Source organism: Amphiura filiformis, chromosome 7 (assembly GCF_039555335.1).
Source record: "Amphiura filiformis chromosome 7, Afil_fr2py, whole genome shotgun sequence".
In the NCBI taxonomy this organism is placed as follows: Eukaryota; Metazoa; Echinodermata; class Ophiuroidea; order Amphilepidida; family Amphiuridae; genus Amphiura; species Amphiura filiformis.
This window is the reverse complement of record NC_092634.1, coordinates 69,457,230-69,473,736: the sequence shown is the minus strand read 5'-3', so window position 1 is coordinate 69,473,736 and position 16,507 is coordinate 69,457,230. Positions and strand designations below refer to the sequence as shown.

The following is a 16,507-nucleotide window of genomic DNA, read 5'->3' as shown; positions in this document are numbered from 1 at the left end:
TTGGTTTTTAATTTCTTTTCACGTGGCGTCAGTGCTCTACGCATGGCCCTGGTCTTCTTTGGTCTCAGATCTAAAGGCTTGTATTTCTTACATAGTTAAATTATTATTGAACAATATATAGGGTCCACAACTTATAAGTTCCCCCTATATACTTTTTAAAATAAATCGCAAAATATTTGAAAAAATGCAAACCTGTAAAAAGATATGGGCAGCCTTGTTTGTTTTACACATGTGGACCAAATTTCAGCGTCACACGTCATTGGGTTCAGTCATAATGATTCAATATGTAAAAAAAGAGACCGTTTTAAGCAGTGTTAAAAGTTGCATCTGAGTCCATAGGGCTCAATTCTCAAACAATACAGTAGGCCAGGGATATCCATGTGTTTGTAAAAGAAAACTTAATCTTTGGTATTCTTCTTCTTTTTCGAAAGCAAAGCAGGTGTTTAATTCTTTTCTTTTTAATGATAAATGGCTGAGATGTTAAAAAAAACCTTATCGATGAAAACACAACACTGCAAGAGCTAACCCGAGCAATCCAACATGTATGGACCATCAACGGGTCCGGAATTTAATAAACAGCATGCGGCGACGTTGCAATGCACTTGTCAACAGTGCAGGAGGACACATCCCCCTACTAAAAATCTAGACTTTAAGTTTTAATTCCATTACAAACACATGGATAGGCCTAACATACTGTATTGTTTGACAATTGACTCCTATGGACTCAGGTGCAACTTTTAAAACTCACTCTTTTTTTTACATAATGAACCATTGTGATCAAACACAATGATGTGTGACACTACAAATTGGCCCAGATTTGTCAAACAAATAAGGTTACTCGTAACTTTTTACAATTTTACATTTCGTTAAATAATTTTCGATTTATTTAAAAAAGCATTAGGGGGAACTTATAAGTTGTGCACCCTATACAATGTATATTTAGTTGCCAAACATATTCGTTTTAGCTTACTTTTTTATTTTAGCGGCTTAACTTTGTTGTTTGGCATTTATTCTCAAGTCCACCAATTGTTCATGATGGCCAATTTGAAATACAAGGCGTCACTCACTGTCACACAGGTCACACAAAGGTCATACTTATAATTCAAAATATGCTAATATGTCATTACTGGTGGACACACGATAATTCGCCCAATAAAGACTTACTCATCGGCCAGTTCGGGCCCTATGGAGAATCTTTTGTTGTCCATTCACCCATATAATAATAGCAATCAGATTTTGGGATGGATGTATACACAGTGATTTGATTATAACAGAAACACATAATCATTATTTGCCTTTATTATGGATGAGTAACTAAATGTTGACATAACTGTAGTCTGGATATCCACCACAATAGAATAGCTTCTGGCATTTATTTATCTTCTAAGTTATGGTTGGGCTAACTATCGAGTGACCACCGATTAATGTCCAAATATGTTAAGAGAAATAAGGCCTATACAATGTACAGAGCTGTACAAATCACAACTATATCGCCCGCTATACTGAGCTAGATGGTGCACATAGCTTTCCGTAGGCTTATTGTATAAAAAAAATGTTTTTCAATTTCTTGATTTGTAAGTGTCTTAGTTTTTTAACACCCATTAGGCATAATCATCTTTTCGATATATCCATAAAGCCTTTACGAATGAACTCAAAATACGTCATCGTCGAAGCGGATATCTCAACTGGGAGTCTCGATAAGCCAAACGTGCGCAGTGACGATGTACGCATCAATGTGACGTATCTCGGTTTCAATCACAAATGCTGTACGGATATATAGCCCAGTCTAAATTATGAAATGATCCACCGCCAATTGCAACAGAATCCCATTTTTCCAATTGTAGACGTCTTTGGACCCCCAAACTATACTTTTTCTGAATTCTTATGATGAGGGGGAACACATTGGTATTACGTTAATCAACTTTTACCAACTTTGAAATTTCACTGCATAAGCGTGGGATTTTGATGTGTCATTTAAAGCCTTAATGTACGATCTTTTTAAATTTTTAGATTTTTCTTTTTTTCTTCTAAAATTATAATATACAATCATTATGAAAGTTCCCAATACATTTGGACACGAAAAACATTGGGAATTTGCAAAGAAACAACATCATAATCTCCACCTCTATCACTCGAAACATCTCGCACTATTTGGATTAGGACATCGAGTGCGGCCTCAGAGTTAGTCTCCTACGCGTTCAGTTTGGTTACGCTCCCTCCACATGTGGAGGGAGCGTAACTAAGCTAGTTTTGTACGAGACTACGGTTTGCGATCGTGGCCGACATAAAGTCATAATCTAAAAAATTATGACTTTATGTCGGACCAACAGAAAATCGTCCCGTTTTACTACAAATAGGACGAATTTGACAGTTTGCTCATAGATTTAAGTTAGAACATATGTAAGTATTACAAATATGCCAAAAAATCGGTTTTGAAAAAAAATAAAGGTAAATTCTGAAAAAGATCGTACATTATGACTTTAATATGCTTTTCTTAAATCAATGGTGATTAAATGGATTCTGTTGTAATTAGTGGTGCGTCAACCCCTTATTTTCCTTAATTCGACTGGGCTGATATCAAATAATTGAACTCCGGATTCACACAATGAATCCTTTAAGTTCCTGAAATAGCGAATGACGTCATCAAGTAAAGGGAAGTAGTATACGTATAACTACTATGTAAAATTTCACAACCGTGAAGTGCAACAACAATGACACATATTAGTTCAATGCAACTTATTGCACAACCTTTGGTTATCTAGCATGGATCTAGCAGAAACCTATATTTAGATATAACGGTTATTATTTAGGCATTTACTTCCTTTTTCGAGCCCACATCACACACACAATCATACATTGTAAATCATCATACAACAACAAAAAGTTTAATTTGCTTTTAACAACGATAAAAATAACAAATATGTAACAACTTTTAAAACATTTCACAAAAAAATCTAAACGTACAATTATATATGAACAAATATCATTATTATACAACATACAAATGCATCACGCACTTAGCAGGATAAATATTAAAAGTGGCACAACGTGACACGGTTGTTTGATGGGATCATTTATTAGATTTTCAAACAAAACATCATGTATAACCAAATTTTAGGCTTAAACAGCTAAAAGTGATATCGTGCTAATGGATACAGATGCTTTTGAGTCGTTCTCAACTATAATTTCCCCTCTTTTACAAAATTATTCACTTTTATAGTATTTTTAAAGCTTTTTTCAGACATAAAATGTATCTATTAATGCCAAAATTGGTGGCGCTATTTAGTTACTGGAAATTAACCTTTCAAGATTTTAATACAAATAATTCCTTTTATTGTTTGATAAAATATGTTTATAAAATTTCCTTGTTGCTTGTTTCACCTATTCCAGCTGTTTTAATGGCGGTATTAATCACCTAACCCTTGCAAATAAAGAAATTTTTTGGGATAAATAGCGCCATCTATAGTTTGCATTTAGTTAATAATGAAGCCAATTCTATATACATCAAACAGCCGTGGTGAGCTGATGTCATGCACAGAAGCTTACTCTTTGAGTAAAATATGTTTTTAATTTCCCTTTTGTACTTATTGCACACTGGGAACCTGTTACTAGATTTTACTTTTTCAGATGGTGTGTTTGTTTGTTTGTTTTATCTCTTCTTTTGCCTGGGTTACTCATTCAGTGGATGTTTTAAGGTATCCTCTGTTTTTCCATGAGGTCCAGGTTGCAAATTTGAAACTCGTTCCATATCAAAAGAAGTTTATTTTCAATTTTTTTTAAATTTTTTTCATCAAGAAAAATCACATCCAAGATGATCTTGCCGACACGCATCTGGTACAGTTGCCTCTCATTTCCATATCTATATCTTAACAACTTTAAACATCAATGACATACAATGGGTCATTTCAAGTTCTTTTCAAGTGGTTTTGATTTGGCCACGTGGTTTCCCATTGTTATGGCTAAGTTCTTTACAACAGCTGTTATATTTATATTGTTATTATTTAAAAAAACAAAGGTGTTATCAACCCATTTGTTTGTTTTTGTGTTTTTGCAATCATGTGACGACAAATCTAGACGTTTTTTTTTTATATACAAGCAAATGTATTTGTGGAGCAGGTCATGACAATTAGACCGCAAAATTAAGATATTTTTTCTCAGCGACCTACCAAACATGAAGATGACGTCCGACGATCACGATACGATTATTAAGAAACTGAAACAAGAACGCAGAGAACTTTCTTGGCTGATTTATGACATGGGTCAAATATGTTGATATCAGCTGCTTGCGACAGCTTAGCCTCATCAATGGAAAAGCAAGACAAATACAACAAATTTAAAAGGCCTAATTCAATATTTACAATTCAAATATAATTTCACCAACTAATGCCTCTATATATATAGTTTAATATCCTAAGCGGAAGTGGTTCATTATGAAACAAAACACCAGACACTTCAAATAAAAGTAAATAATGCAATGCAATGATACATATACAATGATAAAATGGTAATATCTTGTTCTTTAAATACATATTTCTGTTGAATGTTATATAATGATCTTATCAAGGAGTTAGTGCAAAAATATCCTATTTGCAGCTATTGTACATAAGGGGTTGTTGCAGTAACCCCTCGATCAATTATGTTTTTATTTTTATTTTGAAATATTATCAAAACATAATATTTAGTGTTGTCGGTAAAATGACAGAACCAGGCTACAACATTGTATCCATTATTGGCATATAGCAATTCGGTTGTAAACGATGTACAAAATGATTGGAAACTCGATCTACTGTGGCATAAAGAAATGGATTGAGTACAGAATTAATTGGTAAAGCAAAAGTTGTAACCCATGGTATCCATTCAGAGGGTAGTTCCTTTATTCCAGTCTGTGCTAGAATACCTAATATCACAATAGGAAGCCAGCACATTAAGTCAGTTAACGAGATGACACCCATCTTTATGGCTATTTTCAAATCAGTCTTGGGCAAGGAGAATCCTGATTTCCAGATATGAATGAATAAGAGTATGTAAAATATTGCAATCAACAGACATAATAGAAAATTAAGCCCAAGAAAAATCCCAATGGAGAAATAACCTCCTACTTTAGATCCTATTTCTGTAAATGCTTTTATCTCAAGAATAGTATCTGGCCTATCAAAGTCATAAGATATAGTTATATTTGGATACTCCTCCCTATATATTTTACGTTTTATCAGTGGCAATCCAATACATACATCTGAATTTTGATATAATTGATCATCTTTGAAAGCTACAGTTACAATGCTTAATGCAAGAGCAGTAACCCAAGCAAATATTGCCAGAACTATCTGTGTCTTTTTGCCAAAAAGCCTGCGTGTTATAAATATTTTTCGAAATGCCCAAAATCTATCTACACCTATCAGGGTTAGAAAAAGTAGAGATGCTTCACTTGATAAGACCGATAGAAATCCGTTGAATTTGCACAGTATACTATTTCTCCAATATTCGGCATGCAGAACAAACTGTTCACTATAGTATTGATCAACACATGCAACAATTAACAAATATAGACCCATAAGTAGGTCTGCTAGAGCCAAGTTTGTAATCAAAACAATTTGCTTTACTTGCCCTTTATCCGCTAATTTAAATATTATCTTTTTACATCCCCAAACGAACACCACGATGTTTGCAGAAGTAGCGACAAAGCCAAAAATCCATGTACAGAGTTTAACCGCGATTGAGGGAAGAAGTTGCTTACATGTTAGGTAAGGGGATTTTGCTTTTTCTGGAACACATTGAGACCGATTGGATAGTTCAAGAAAACAACATGTGGCTGGATTGTCTACAGCAATAAAGCTATGATTTTTGAGGGTAAATCCCATGAAAGAAGTTTTAGTTACCTTCGTTATGTTATTTCTCACCAGGTTCAGAAATTTCAATTTAGTTAATCCATACAGTGATATACTGCTGATTTCATTCAATTGATTATCACTGAGACCCAATAGTGCTAAATCTGTCAAATTTGCAAACTGATATGGATAAAGCTTGGTGATGTTATTAGAGTATATTGTTAAAAGTTTTAATGGCATTCCCCCAGATTGGTGGAAAATATCTTCTGGTAATTCAGTCAATCTGTTATTATAAAGATGAAGCTCCTCTAAGCTTTTAAGGTCTTTAAATAGAGCAGAAGGCAATGTTTTGAGCATATTATTGTTCAACATCAGACTGGATAAATTACTTAAACTGAATACACCTGATGGTAACGATTCTATGCTATTGTTGCCTAGATTTAACAACTCTAACTTCGTCAACCCATTTAATAGGTCAATTTCAATCTTCTTTAGTTTGTTGTCATACAGATACAGTTCGTGCAATTGATAAAGATCTCTGAATACACCTGATTGTAATGATTCTATACTATTGTTGCCTAGATTTAATATCTCTAACTTCGTCAACTCATTTAAAAGGCCAATTTCAATCTTCTTCAGTTTGTTGTCATACAGATAAAGTTTTTGCAATTGATGAAGATCTCTGAATACACCTGATTGTAATGATTCTATACTATTGTTGCCTAGACTTAATATCTCTAATTTCGTCAAACCATTTAATAGGTCAGTTTCAATCTTTGTCAGTATGTTGTCATACAAATAAAGTTTTTGCAATTGATGAAGATCTCTGAATACACCTGATGGTAATGGTGTAATAATATTGTTGCCTAGATTTAATAGTTCTAACCTTATCAACCCATTTAATAGGCCAATTTCAATTTTATTCAGTTTGGTGTCGTACAGATAAAGTTCTTGCAATTGATGAAGATCTCTGAATAAACCTGACGGTAATGATTTAATGATATTGTTACTCAGATGTAAAATCTCCAACTTCGTAAACCCATTTAAAAAGTCAATTTCAGTCTTCTTCAGTTTGTTGTAATACAGATTAAGTTCCTGCAATTGATGAAGATCTCTAAAAACACCTGATGGTAATGATTCTATACTATTGTTGCCTAGATTTAATATCTCTAGCTTCGTCAACCCATTTAAAAGGTCAATTTCAATCTTCTTCAGTTTGTTGTCATACAGATGCAGTTCTTGCAATTGATGAAGATCTCTAAAAACACCTGATGGTAATGATTCTATACTATTGTTGCCTAGATTTAATATCTCTAGCTTCGTCAACCCATTTAAAAGGTCACTTTCAATCTTCTTCAGTTTGTTGTCATACAGATGCAGTTCTTGCAATTGATGAAGATCTCTAAAAACACCTGATGGTAATGATTCAATATTATTGCTGCTTAGACTTAATATCTCTAACTTCGTTAACCCTTTTAAAAGGTTAATTTCAATATTCTTTAGTTTGTTGTCATACAGATAAAGTTCTTGCAATTGCTGAAGATCTCTGAACACACCTGATGGTAATGATTCGATGATATTGCTGCTCAATTCTAAAATCCCCAATTTCGTCAATCCATTGAAAAGGTCATTTTCAATCATCTTCAGCTTGTTGTCATACATCAAAAGCACCTGCAATGGCTGAAGAGCTACAAATACACCCGACGGTAATGATTCAATGCTATTGTTTCTCAGATATAATACCTCTAGGTCTCTTAACCCACTAAAAAGGTCAATTTGTATATCTGTTAATGCATTGTTACCCAAATTAAGGCGTTTTAGAGAATGGAGATGACTGAAAAGGTTATTTGGAATGAAAGATATGCCATTTCGTGACAAAACTAGTGATAGCAACGCAGATGGATCGTGAAATATTGTTTGGGTCTGAAATGATATTTGATTATTATCCAATGATAAATGAGTCAGATTGGTCAACAGATTCATGGGAAATCTTGTGAAATTATTTGATGAAAGGTCAAACAAAAGCAGTTTGCTAGTAAGGTTTTTCAAATAAGTGACCTGTGAATCAGGTAACGACAAGACCTTTAAGCTCGTCATGTCCGAAAATACATCCGGTTCCGTATTACTGATTGGATTACCACCTAAATAAAGTACCTGTACATTAACTAACCCAGCTAACCAAGTATGTGAAATATACGTTAACTTATTTACATTTAACAGTAACCGGTTCAATGAATTCATATGTGAGAATGAGTCAAGCTCTATACTTGAGATTTGATTATACGACAAATCCAATGTATGGATACGATCTAAACCTCTAAAAGTACCTGGTCCAATAATGCTTATGCGATTTTTGCTCAGCAACAACATAATAACATCTGTCATATTGAAGAAAATGTATGGTTCCACTCGAGTCACTTGTCTGTTAACGATATCTATAACTGTTGAATCTGCGGGATTTAAATCGAGAGGTTTGTATTCCAGTAGCATTTTCCTATTAGACTGTATATCGGGACAGTCAATAAGAAACAACTGGAATTCTAGCGAACAGAAACAGCCTATAGGACATTCTGGAAATTCCGCCAAAAGTAAGCCTTCTTGGAGACCGAGGTCAAATCCAGGTAATTCATCCGGTTTGAAGTATGGATCACCTTTTAGTTTGATCTGGAGAGATGGATTTAGCTCTTGTAGTCTCGCGTTGGTGACTTCATGATATTGAATATTATAAATCACATCAATGGTATGGACATTTGCGCACATGTTGAACGTCATTATCTCTGATTTACTTGGTTTCCCTGGGCCAACCATGGCATGCGTCGGAGAAATCAAATTAGTACTCTGTATTTTCAATAAAGATAAAGCCCGCGTATCGATATGGATAGTAGTACAGTTTAACACAATCGCGCATGCTTCCTCGGTAGATCCAATCCAGGCGAAAGTTAAATTGGCGCATTCTTCTCCCGAAACGTGCAGCGTAAAGTAATCATAAAAAGACCATGAAGACAAACGAAGAACATTCACGGTAATTCTTTGATCATTAAATGAGGATACCGAAAAGTTGCAAGTTTCATTTTCATACGTCTGGATTGTAATTGTTTCACTCTCCTGGAGAAGAACGTGCTGATTCTGACATCTAATAGTATCGCCGATATCAGTCATTTCTGACCTTGCTCTTTTTAGATAGATCCCGCAAAGTGCAAAGAGAATAATGTAGTAGTATGATGCAAATACCACCATCATGAATGCTGTTATGATCACAAGTTATGTGTCCGATAGTGCCGAACTTATGTCAAGTTCAATAAGTTTATTCTACTTTGCAAATTAATATTTTGCGAAAAAAAAACCTGCTAGTACATTTCCTTAATGATACAAAGAGAGAAATGATGTGATTTTTGTCACACATCAAAAGCAATATCTCTGCTATGATGCCCAGTCGGAAGACCTGTACGTCGTATCAGATATCATGGATATGAAATAGGCGTGTGAAATGAATAACTACGACATGATACTGCTTGTTGGAGGTCGGTGGTATACGTTCCCTTTGCAAAGGTTTGATTCAAAATCCTCCTGTACTTTTTTGAACAAATGCAAACTCACTATATCAGTATTTATTATCAGCCACAGTTGCCACGGTTGTCTGCAGATGTATTTGTAGGAAAAATTGGTGAACCCAGAATTTCAACAGGCAAATTACATTCTAGGTCGTCACAGGAAAAAGCATGCTAAATCGCCATCTCTCGGGGTCTCTATCAGTCGCAGTACACTTAGGTTATCACACGCTGTATGTTTCCATTCTAAATCTAGTAATACTTTGTAGAAATCTTGCGTGTGAATACTATTCTTACCGTCACTTGGAAGCTATTAATACAACTGCGAATGTGATATTTGTCAATCAAATTCCATTAATCGACGGGTAATTTCAGGTTGCACTGTACAGACGTCAGTACCATGCTAGACCTATTTATATTTTTTGGCTTCAATAACCATGAGTCACAGCTATGTCATGTTGAGGGTAAACAATATAAACAAAAGGTAAAGGTAATGGTAAAGGTGAAGGTAACGAACAAGCTCGATTGTTTAGAAAATAAAACAAATCAGCCACACAGCGATATGGATCTGCATTAATTCGGATCAATGTAGATTCACAAAATCCGTATTACCGTTCACATGACCAACATCATAATTGGTGACCTGCAACTGGCAAAGGACCAGGTATATGCACACTGCGTATATGGACAAAAGGTGCGTATTACACATCACGCAATAACGCTGCTTGGTGTGAAAGGAATAACTACGGCAATCTGTTGGCAAAGAGCAAATCTGTGGTATAAATGTTCCGTTCCAAAAGGTTTGATTACAAATTTTTCCAGTCGGATAGCTTGCTATAAGCAGTTATAAGTCAAAGAAGAAAACCATATTATCATTATGCTTTGTGAGAAGAATGGAACCTGTCAAAATTTTCTACCTCATATTAGCGCCACACAGTAGCTTAGATCGCTGTCGTCTGCTTATAATGCGAACTTAGAAGTTTAGACAATTCTGAATTTATATATATCAAACTTAGCTTCCATTTCGTCAATGAATATGAACAAAAAGAGGCATTTCAAAGTAGTGTGGTAGGTCACAGTGCCTGTGGTAGTGACCTGATCGAAGGCTGGCTGTAAAAATTACATCAAGTTTGTTGTGCAAATACGCTATAATAGAATGAAAATATTTTGTAACACTTCCTTCAACTCAGCAGCATGATCATTTTAGATTATCACCAGATCTGCTGTTGCCATTCCAAAATTAAAGTAGTTCTGAAGTAGTTCTAGAAGACAAGTCTTCAAAACAAGTTGTTTATACCGTCACTGAATGTAATTATTTCATAATCCAATTGTAAATTCAGGTACACTGTACAGAAGTCTATATAAACCTTCAATTCGTTTTTGCCTCAATAGCAAAAACAGCATATTTTCTTGTTTAGTCACTGGAACAGATTATTCATGCAACGCTATAAATCTGCATTAATTCGGATCTATATTAGACTACGCCATATAGTCGAATTTTATTAAAAATATGTTATTATTAGTCATGATGAATCCATTTCGTTGAACTCAAAATTATACTGATATTTATTAAAATTAAAGTATTCAATAGTAAAATGGTCATGAAGAGTTAAAAATATCAGATGATTAGTGACAATAAAAGTAATTGAACATGTGAATGCAACATTATCTTGCATAGTTATAATGGCTCACTTTAATACTGAACAATTCTGATTTTGGAAACTACCAGTTTATTGATAGCGAACTCTGAAAATCCGACTATGGACTTTGAATTTTAAGCAGAACTTTACCCTGGGACTTTGCTCTCTAAAACACACTGTCAAGCACACTTGTTTATCAGTCCATTAACCACAAGTACTAAGCATGGTATAGTACAAGACGCGCTAGATGTTTGATGAGAGATTAACTTTCGCGTCAACACAAAAGCGCCGCAAATACCACAGATAGTTGTGTACGGTATGGTAATAGCGCGGGACCGGAAGATTAAAATCATATCGAGATATGGGCGACCAATCACAAGGCAGATCCATTTAAAGATGCATTACATCATGACCAATTTTAGTTAGGCCAGAAATTGGCCTAACTCTCCATAGAGGCCCGTGTTAAATATCTTAACCGCAAGGCAAAGTCAGTAGTCCACTTGGGAAGCTATAAAACAGAGGGAGTGCGGTGACTGAAAAGATCAGATACAGATGTGAAAATATATCAGTTGCACACAAATCAATATAAATCAGAGTTTTATGCTTAAACGTAATAGCCAGAGTATGCAAAATGGGCAAGAGGACTACGGAGAAGTCTAGATCTATATAGATCCCCAAATCCATAATACGTTCACATGACTAACACTCTATTGTGACATGAAACTGGTAAGGACGCAGAGCGTATGCGTGCTGCTTGTCGGGACAAAATGTGCGTATTATGCGTCACGCAGTAATGCTTACTTGGTCTCGGCCCAGGCGCACCTTTGTTTCATAACCATGAAGGTATAGGACATTTTTGTTTTGATATAGCCCCGAATGAAATTTATTTAATTATGTTTGTACTCACTCAGGTAGCATTGTGTGTGAATTTTACATCCGGACTAGAGGCTATTCTTTTTTTATGGGCATTTTAGTGTCTAAAATAGCCCAAAATGAGGGTTTTTCAATATTGCCGTCCATTTCTAATCGTCACCCCCATAGGCTTTACATGTAAAATAAAAAGGCTCGTAAAAAATTTAATAGCCTCTAGTTCGGATGTAAAATTCACACAAAATGCTTTTTGAGTGATTACAAAGATAATTAAATATTTTTCATTCGGGGGCTATGTGGAATTTTTTTTTATGTATTCCTTGTACAATGACATTTCACAATAAAATGTCCATTGGAAACAAAGGTGGGCGGTGCTGATAAAATGAACCACTTCCATGGATACTCTCCATGTGCACATCCAGTCTCTATATATAAAGTGAATAAGGCAAATGCAAAAAAAAGGCTCAACCTCAGTGCACACACGCATAAATTCAAGTTCAAGTTTTGATTTCCTTATGCTGCACAATAACAATTCGTTTTTGACACTCTCGTGTTGTGAAAAACAATTTTACAAAAATAATCCAACTTTAGTTTGTGTGGCGTATGGGTGCTTGTGCAATGCATTATTATTTTTAACCAACGCACACAAAAACGCTGACACAAAAAATACTAGTACAAGTTTAACTGGTTCTTAGTTTGGTCTTAATTTGGAATCATAGCATAAATTCATGGGATATTCAATAACAAAATTTGGGGTTACAGGCTGTGAATTAAAACAAAATCAACATAATAGCTAATATTGACTTCATACAACCATCAGATCCTACCATTTATCCCGTTCCCGTATACTGACAGCCTATACATACTATGTGGTATAGCGCCGCAGTCATGTCTACAGTAGAATTCATCTCGACCTTTGCAGGACTTAAACCCCATTAAAAGCTATTAAACCAAGATAACACTCATTGAAACAGCTCAACTGATTAAATCGGATCTTCTCTGGTTGTGCACAAGTGTCTGTTCTACATGTGCGATATCGCAATAAAGCTGGTATTATAGCTTCAGTTGGGTAACCGATTATAAACGAAACGAAAGGAAACAATGGTATGTGTACCTTTGTTCACGATGTGAGACAATGGCGTGCTTTTTGTAAACTAGCATTCTTGAAAATGAGCAACATAATGATTGTTGACTTAACACGGTTTGGAAATAATTTCTTCATATTTTTGGTGTTATCTGTCGTTTACATATCCTTCCTAAAACACAAAAGTGCGACCCTCTCCAAACACCTAGATTAGCTAAAAATTTAGGACATGTTACAAAACTATATTTTCTAGAATAATTTAAATGTAGCTTATACCGTTTTTTTTTTTTTTTTTCAGAAGTGAGCGGTCCGATACCAATATTTTCGGTCAAATCTCCATTCAATTAACACGGGGAGTTGGCTAGCTATGCCTTGCCCTCACTCATATTTTACAAAAGTGCGACCATTTCTGAACATCTAACCTAGCTGTAATTTTAGGTCATGTTAGGGAAATATATTTGCTAGAAGTTTGGAGAATAAATTAAATATTGGCTGGTTATTTTTCACACAGTGATGTTAACTAGGCAAGTGTCCATTCTTCAACATACATCATTTGTAGAGGTCACGCGTCAATGGTGAGAGCACTGTGTATTGTGTATAGGAAAACGGACAGTAACTGCAGTATGATATTTTAGTTGTCGCCAATTTTTTTCTCTGGGCATGTCATCATCTTACCCCACCTTTGTTGCCGCCATGATTGTGTTCTCTCAAATCCTGTACCTCTCCGCTATCAATAAGCGGCAGACCAGAGCAACAGCAAGACCATGAACCCGCAAAGAATCGGCTGGAGAATCTAGGAAAAGCTTCCTCAACGAATACACAAAGTGATGATATCAGAGCTGCTGTATGGGAAGAGAGACTTGCCAATATTCCACCAACAACATTCGTATCCAAAAATGCTAATGAAGAACTTCCCCCTGGTGCCGACTCAAATTGGGCCAAATCAGACTGGGAGCTAATACTGGCCGATGTATTAAAGTGACTCGTAAGAAGTGTTGATGAACACGTAAACCTGAACACGTAAGCTAAGAAATGCACAGTTTATACATACCACAATAAAACAATAACCAGGGGTCAATTTCATTAAAGTTTTAACCCTTCGTAAGTCAAGTAAGCGTTCGGTAAGTTACGAATACCCAATACTAGACGTAACTTTACGAAGGGTCGCTGTAAATAAACCCCTATTACTTACGAGGCGTACCGTTCATAAGTACGTTTAGCGTAATCGTAAGTAACGAATAATATCGAGACTTACGAAGTTTCGTAAACTTTGCTCCTTCAACAAAATGGTAGCATTTTTTCGTTTCTACATATGTCTCTTTTTCCACATTGCTGGCAATAAATATCAAACAGTCATAATTGGCGATCATTTCAAATCATCCCCAAGTCAACGAGGTTCAAGAAAGTTCTCTTATTGCTAATTGTTTGTTATTATACATACCTTTACAAAATACAATGCCTGGTAACCCACCACTTGAACAGGATTTGGCCAAAGCAAACAAAGACCAGAGCTATTACAATTTCTATAGCCATTTAAGGTAGAAGCTTATTATCCTCTTCAACAATAGGATTATTGATTGGTGTTTGTCTATCAAAATGAGATAGATGTCGCGCCAGCTAGAGGAACCGATGAATACGACCTTCATGCATATTTTACACTGAAACTCAGAATACAATTTAGGGAATTTACGGCGCATTCGAGCTGTACGGTCACATATGTGCGTGAAGGTCGTATTCAAAGGTACCTCAATTTGGTGCGACATGTAACTCATGTGATAGCGCCAGTCAAACACCGGTTAAACCAATCAATAATCCTATTGCTGAAGAGGATAATAAGCTTCCAATTCTTGAATAGCTCTAGTCTTTGTTTGCGTTGGATAAATCATTGTATAAAGCATTGTATTTTGTCTAGGTATGTATAACCAATACTTAACAAGGAGAACACATTCCAGAACCTCCAGTTTGTCCATTCTGAAGTACAAAGTGACAACACGCGCGTATACAGCGCGTAAACAGTGCGCAGTGCTGCGTCTCTGCTGCAAGTATGCGTGCCTTCACAGTCGGTACAATGTTTGCGTCCGTGTCGGTACTTTGTACTTCAGAGCGGACTGAATGTCGTTGACTTGGGGGTGATTTGAAATGACCTTTTATTATGACAGTTATTATTACCAATATATGACTGTTTGATATTTATTACCAACATATGTAGAACCAAAAAAGGTACTATTTTGTTGAAGGAGCAGAGTTTAACAAACCATAACCCCGCTTCTGGATATCGTTTGAAGTCAAGTGATATACCATTTTAAAGTTTATGATATATATTTTCTAAACACGAAATGAAATGAAATTGACCGGGGCCGACTTTGCGGCTGATTCGTGATGTATGGTTACAAAATACGCCCTAGCGCACAAACGAGTTAATTGGCCTTGGATCAATCTATGGTGGAAGTGAAGAACTACCGGAAGTGAAATTGCGTGTTACAAAAACGTTCATTTCTTCGAACCTAAGAGTCTCACCTAAAAAAAATGCACATAGGTGGGTGAAATTGTCTGAAACATAAATATCATAACGGGAAGGTCTAATATGACTGTGTCTGTATTTTGCTTGATTTGAAAATCGTGACGATAAAAATCGAACAATGAACTAAAATCATAAATCACAATTTTAATATCATTTTAAAAATTTAAATTTAAGACAGGATAAAGTGTACTTTTGGTCTACTTGCCTGCAATTTATTTATTTATTTATTTATTTATTTATTTATTTATTTATTTATTTATTTATTTATTTATTTATTTATTTATTTATTTATTTTTTATTTTTTTATTTTTATTTATTACACTTAATCACTGGCACACAATTCATCGGCCGCATCACATACTGACGTATTTGCAAAATACGCATTTCGAGAAAATCGAAGTTGAAAATCTAGCGATTTTTATTTGCTGCATAATCTTGATTAAAATATTATTGTCGATTAAAACCAGTTTAACAGTAATGCAAATATACCATAATTCACTTATCACTATCAGAGCATAACTTATTCTGCAAAAAAATCAATATTAAATAAAATACGTCACTATGTGAAAAGGACTAATGTCAATTTCGCCGTTCAAATGACAAATACGTCGCGCAAATACGTCAGTATGTGAAACAGTTGCGCAAATACGTCAGTATGTGAAAAGGACAAAACAGCAATTTTGCCGTGCATTGACAGAGACGCTCAAATACGTCGCGCAAATACGTCAGTATGTGAAACGGCAAATTCTTCAACTTGCAGATACGATATACTGGGCTTGCGCAGTATAGGTGATCGGCAAATACGTCGTTATGTGATGCAGACATTTCAAGGTTTTGTAAATACGACATAATTAAATTAATTAATATCTTACTAATTAAGCCACTTTGAGGCATGATTTTTGGTAAATATATAGAGTAGAACATAACTAACAAACCTACCAATTTTCTCAAAAATGTTAAAAATGTCGAATACGTCAGTATGTGATACGGCCGACGAATAAGCCAAATCGCTATTGTAA

The 16,507-nt window shown here is 35.1% G+C and overlaps 1 protein-coding gene across 1 annotated transcript; it reads right to left on the bottom strand.

Annotated features, from left to right (window-relative positions):
* Positions 1 to 3,776: 3,776 nt before the first annotated feature.
* On the bottom strand, positions 3,777 to 9,088 carry LOC140157548 (uncharacterized). The gene has a single exon (XM_072180779.1). It carries the CDS (start codon positions 9,063 to 9,065, stop codon positions 4,710 to 4,712), a length of 4,356 nt encoding a protein of 1,451 aa, XP_072036880.1. The 5' UTR covers positions 9,066 to 9,088; the 3' UTR covers positions 3,777 to 4,709.
* Positions 9,089 to 16,507: the final 7,419 nt, after the last annotated feature.

Coding starts and splice junctions, on each gene's coding strand:
- LOC140157548 (XM_072180779.1), bottom strand. CDS start 9,065: ATGATGGTGGTATTTGCATCATACTACTACATTATTCTCTTTGCACTT.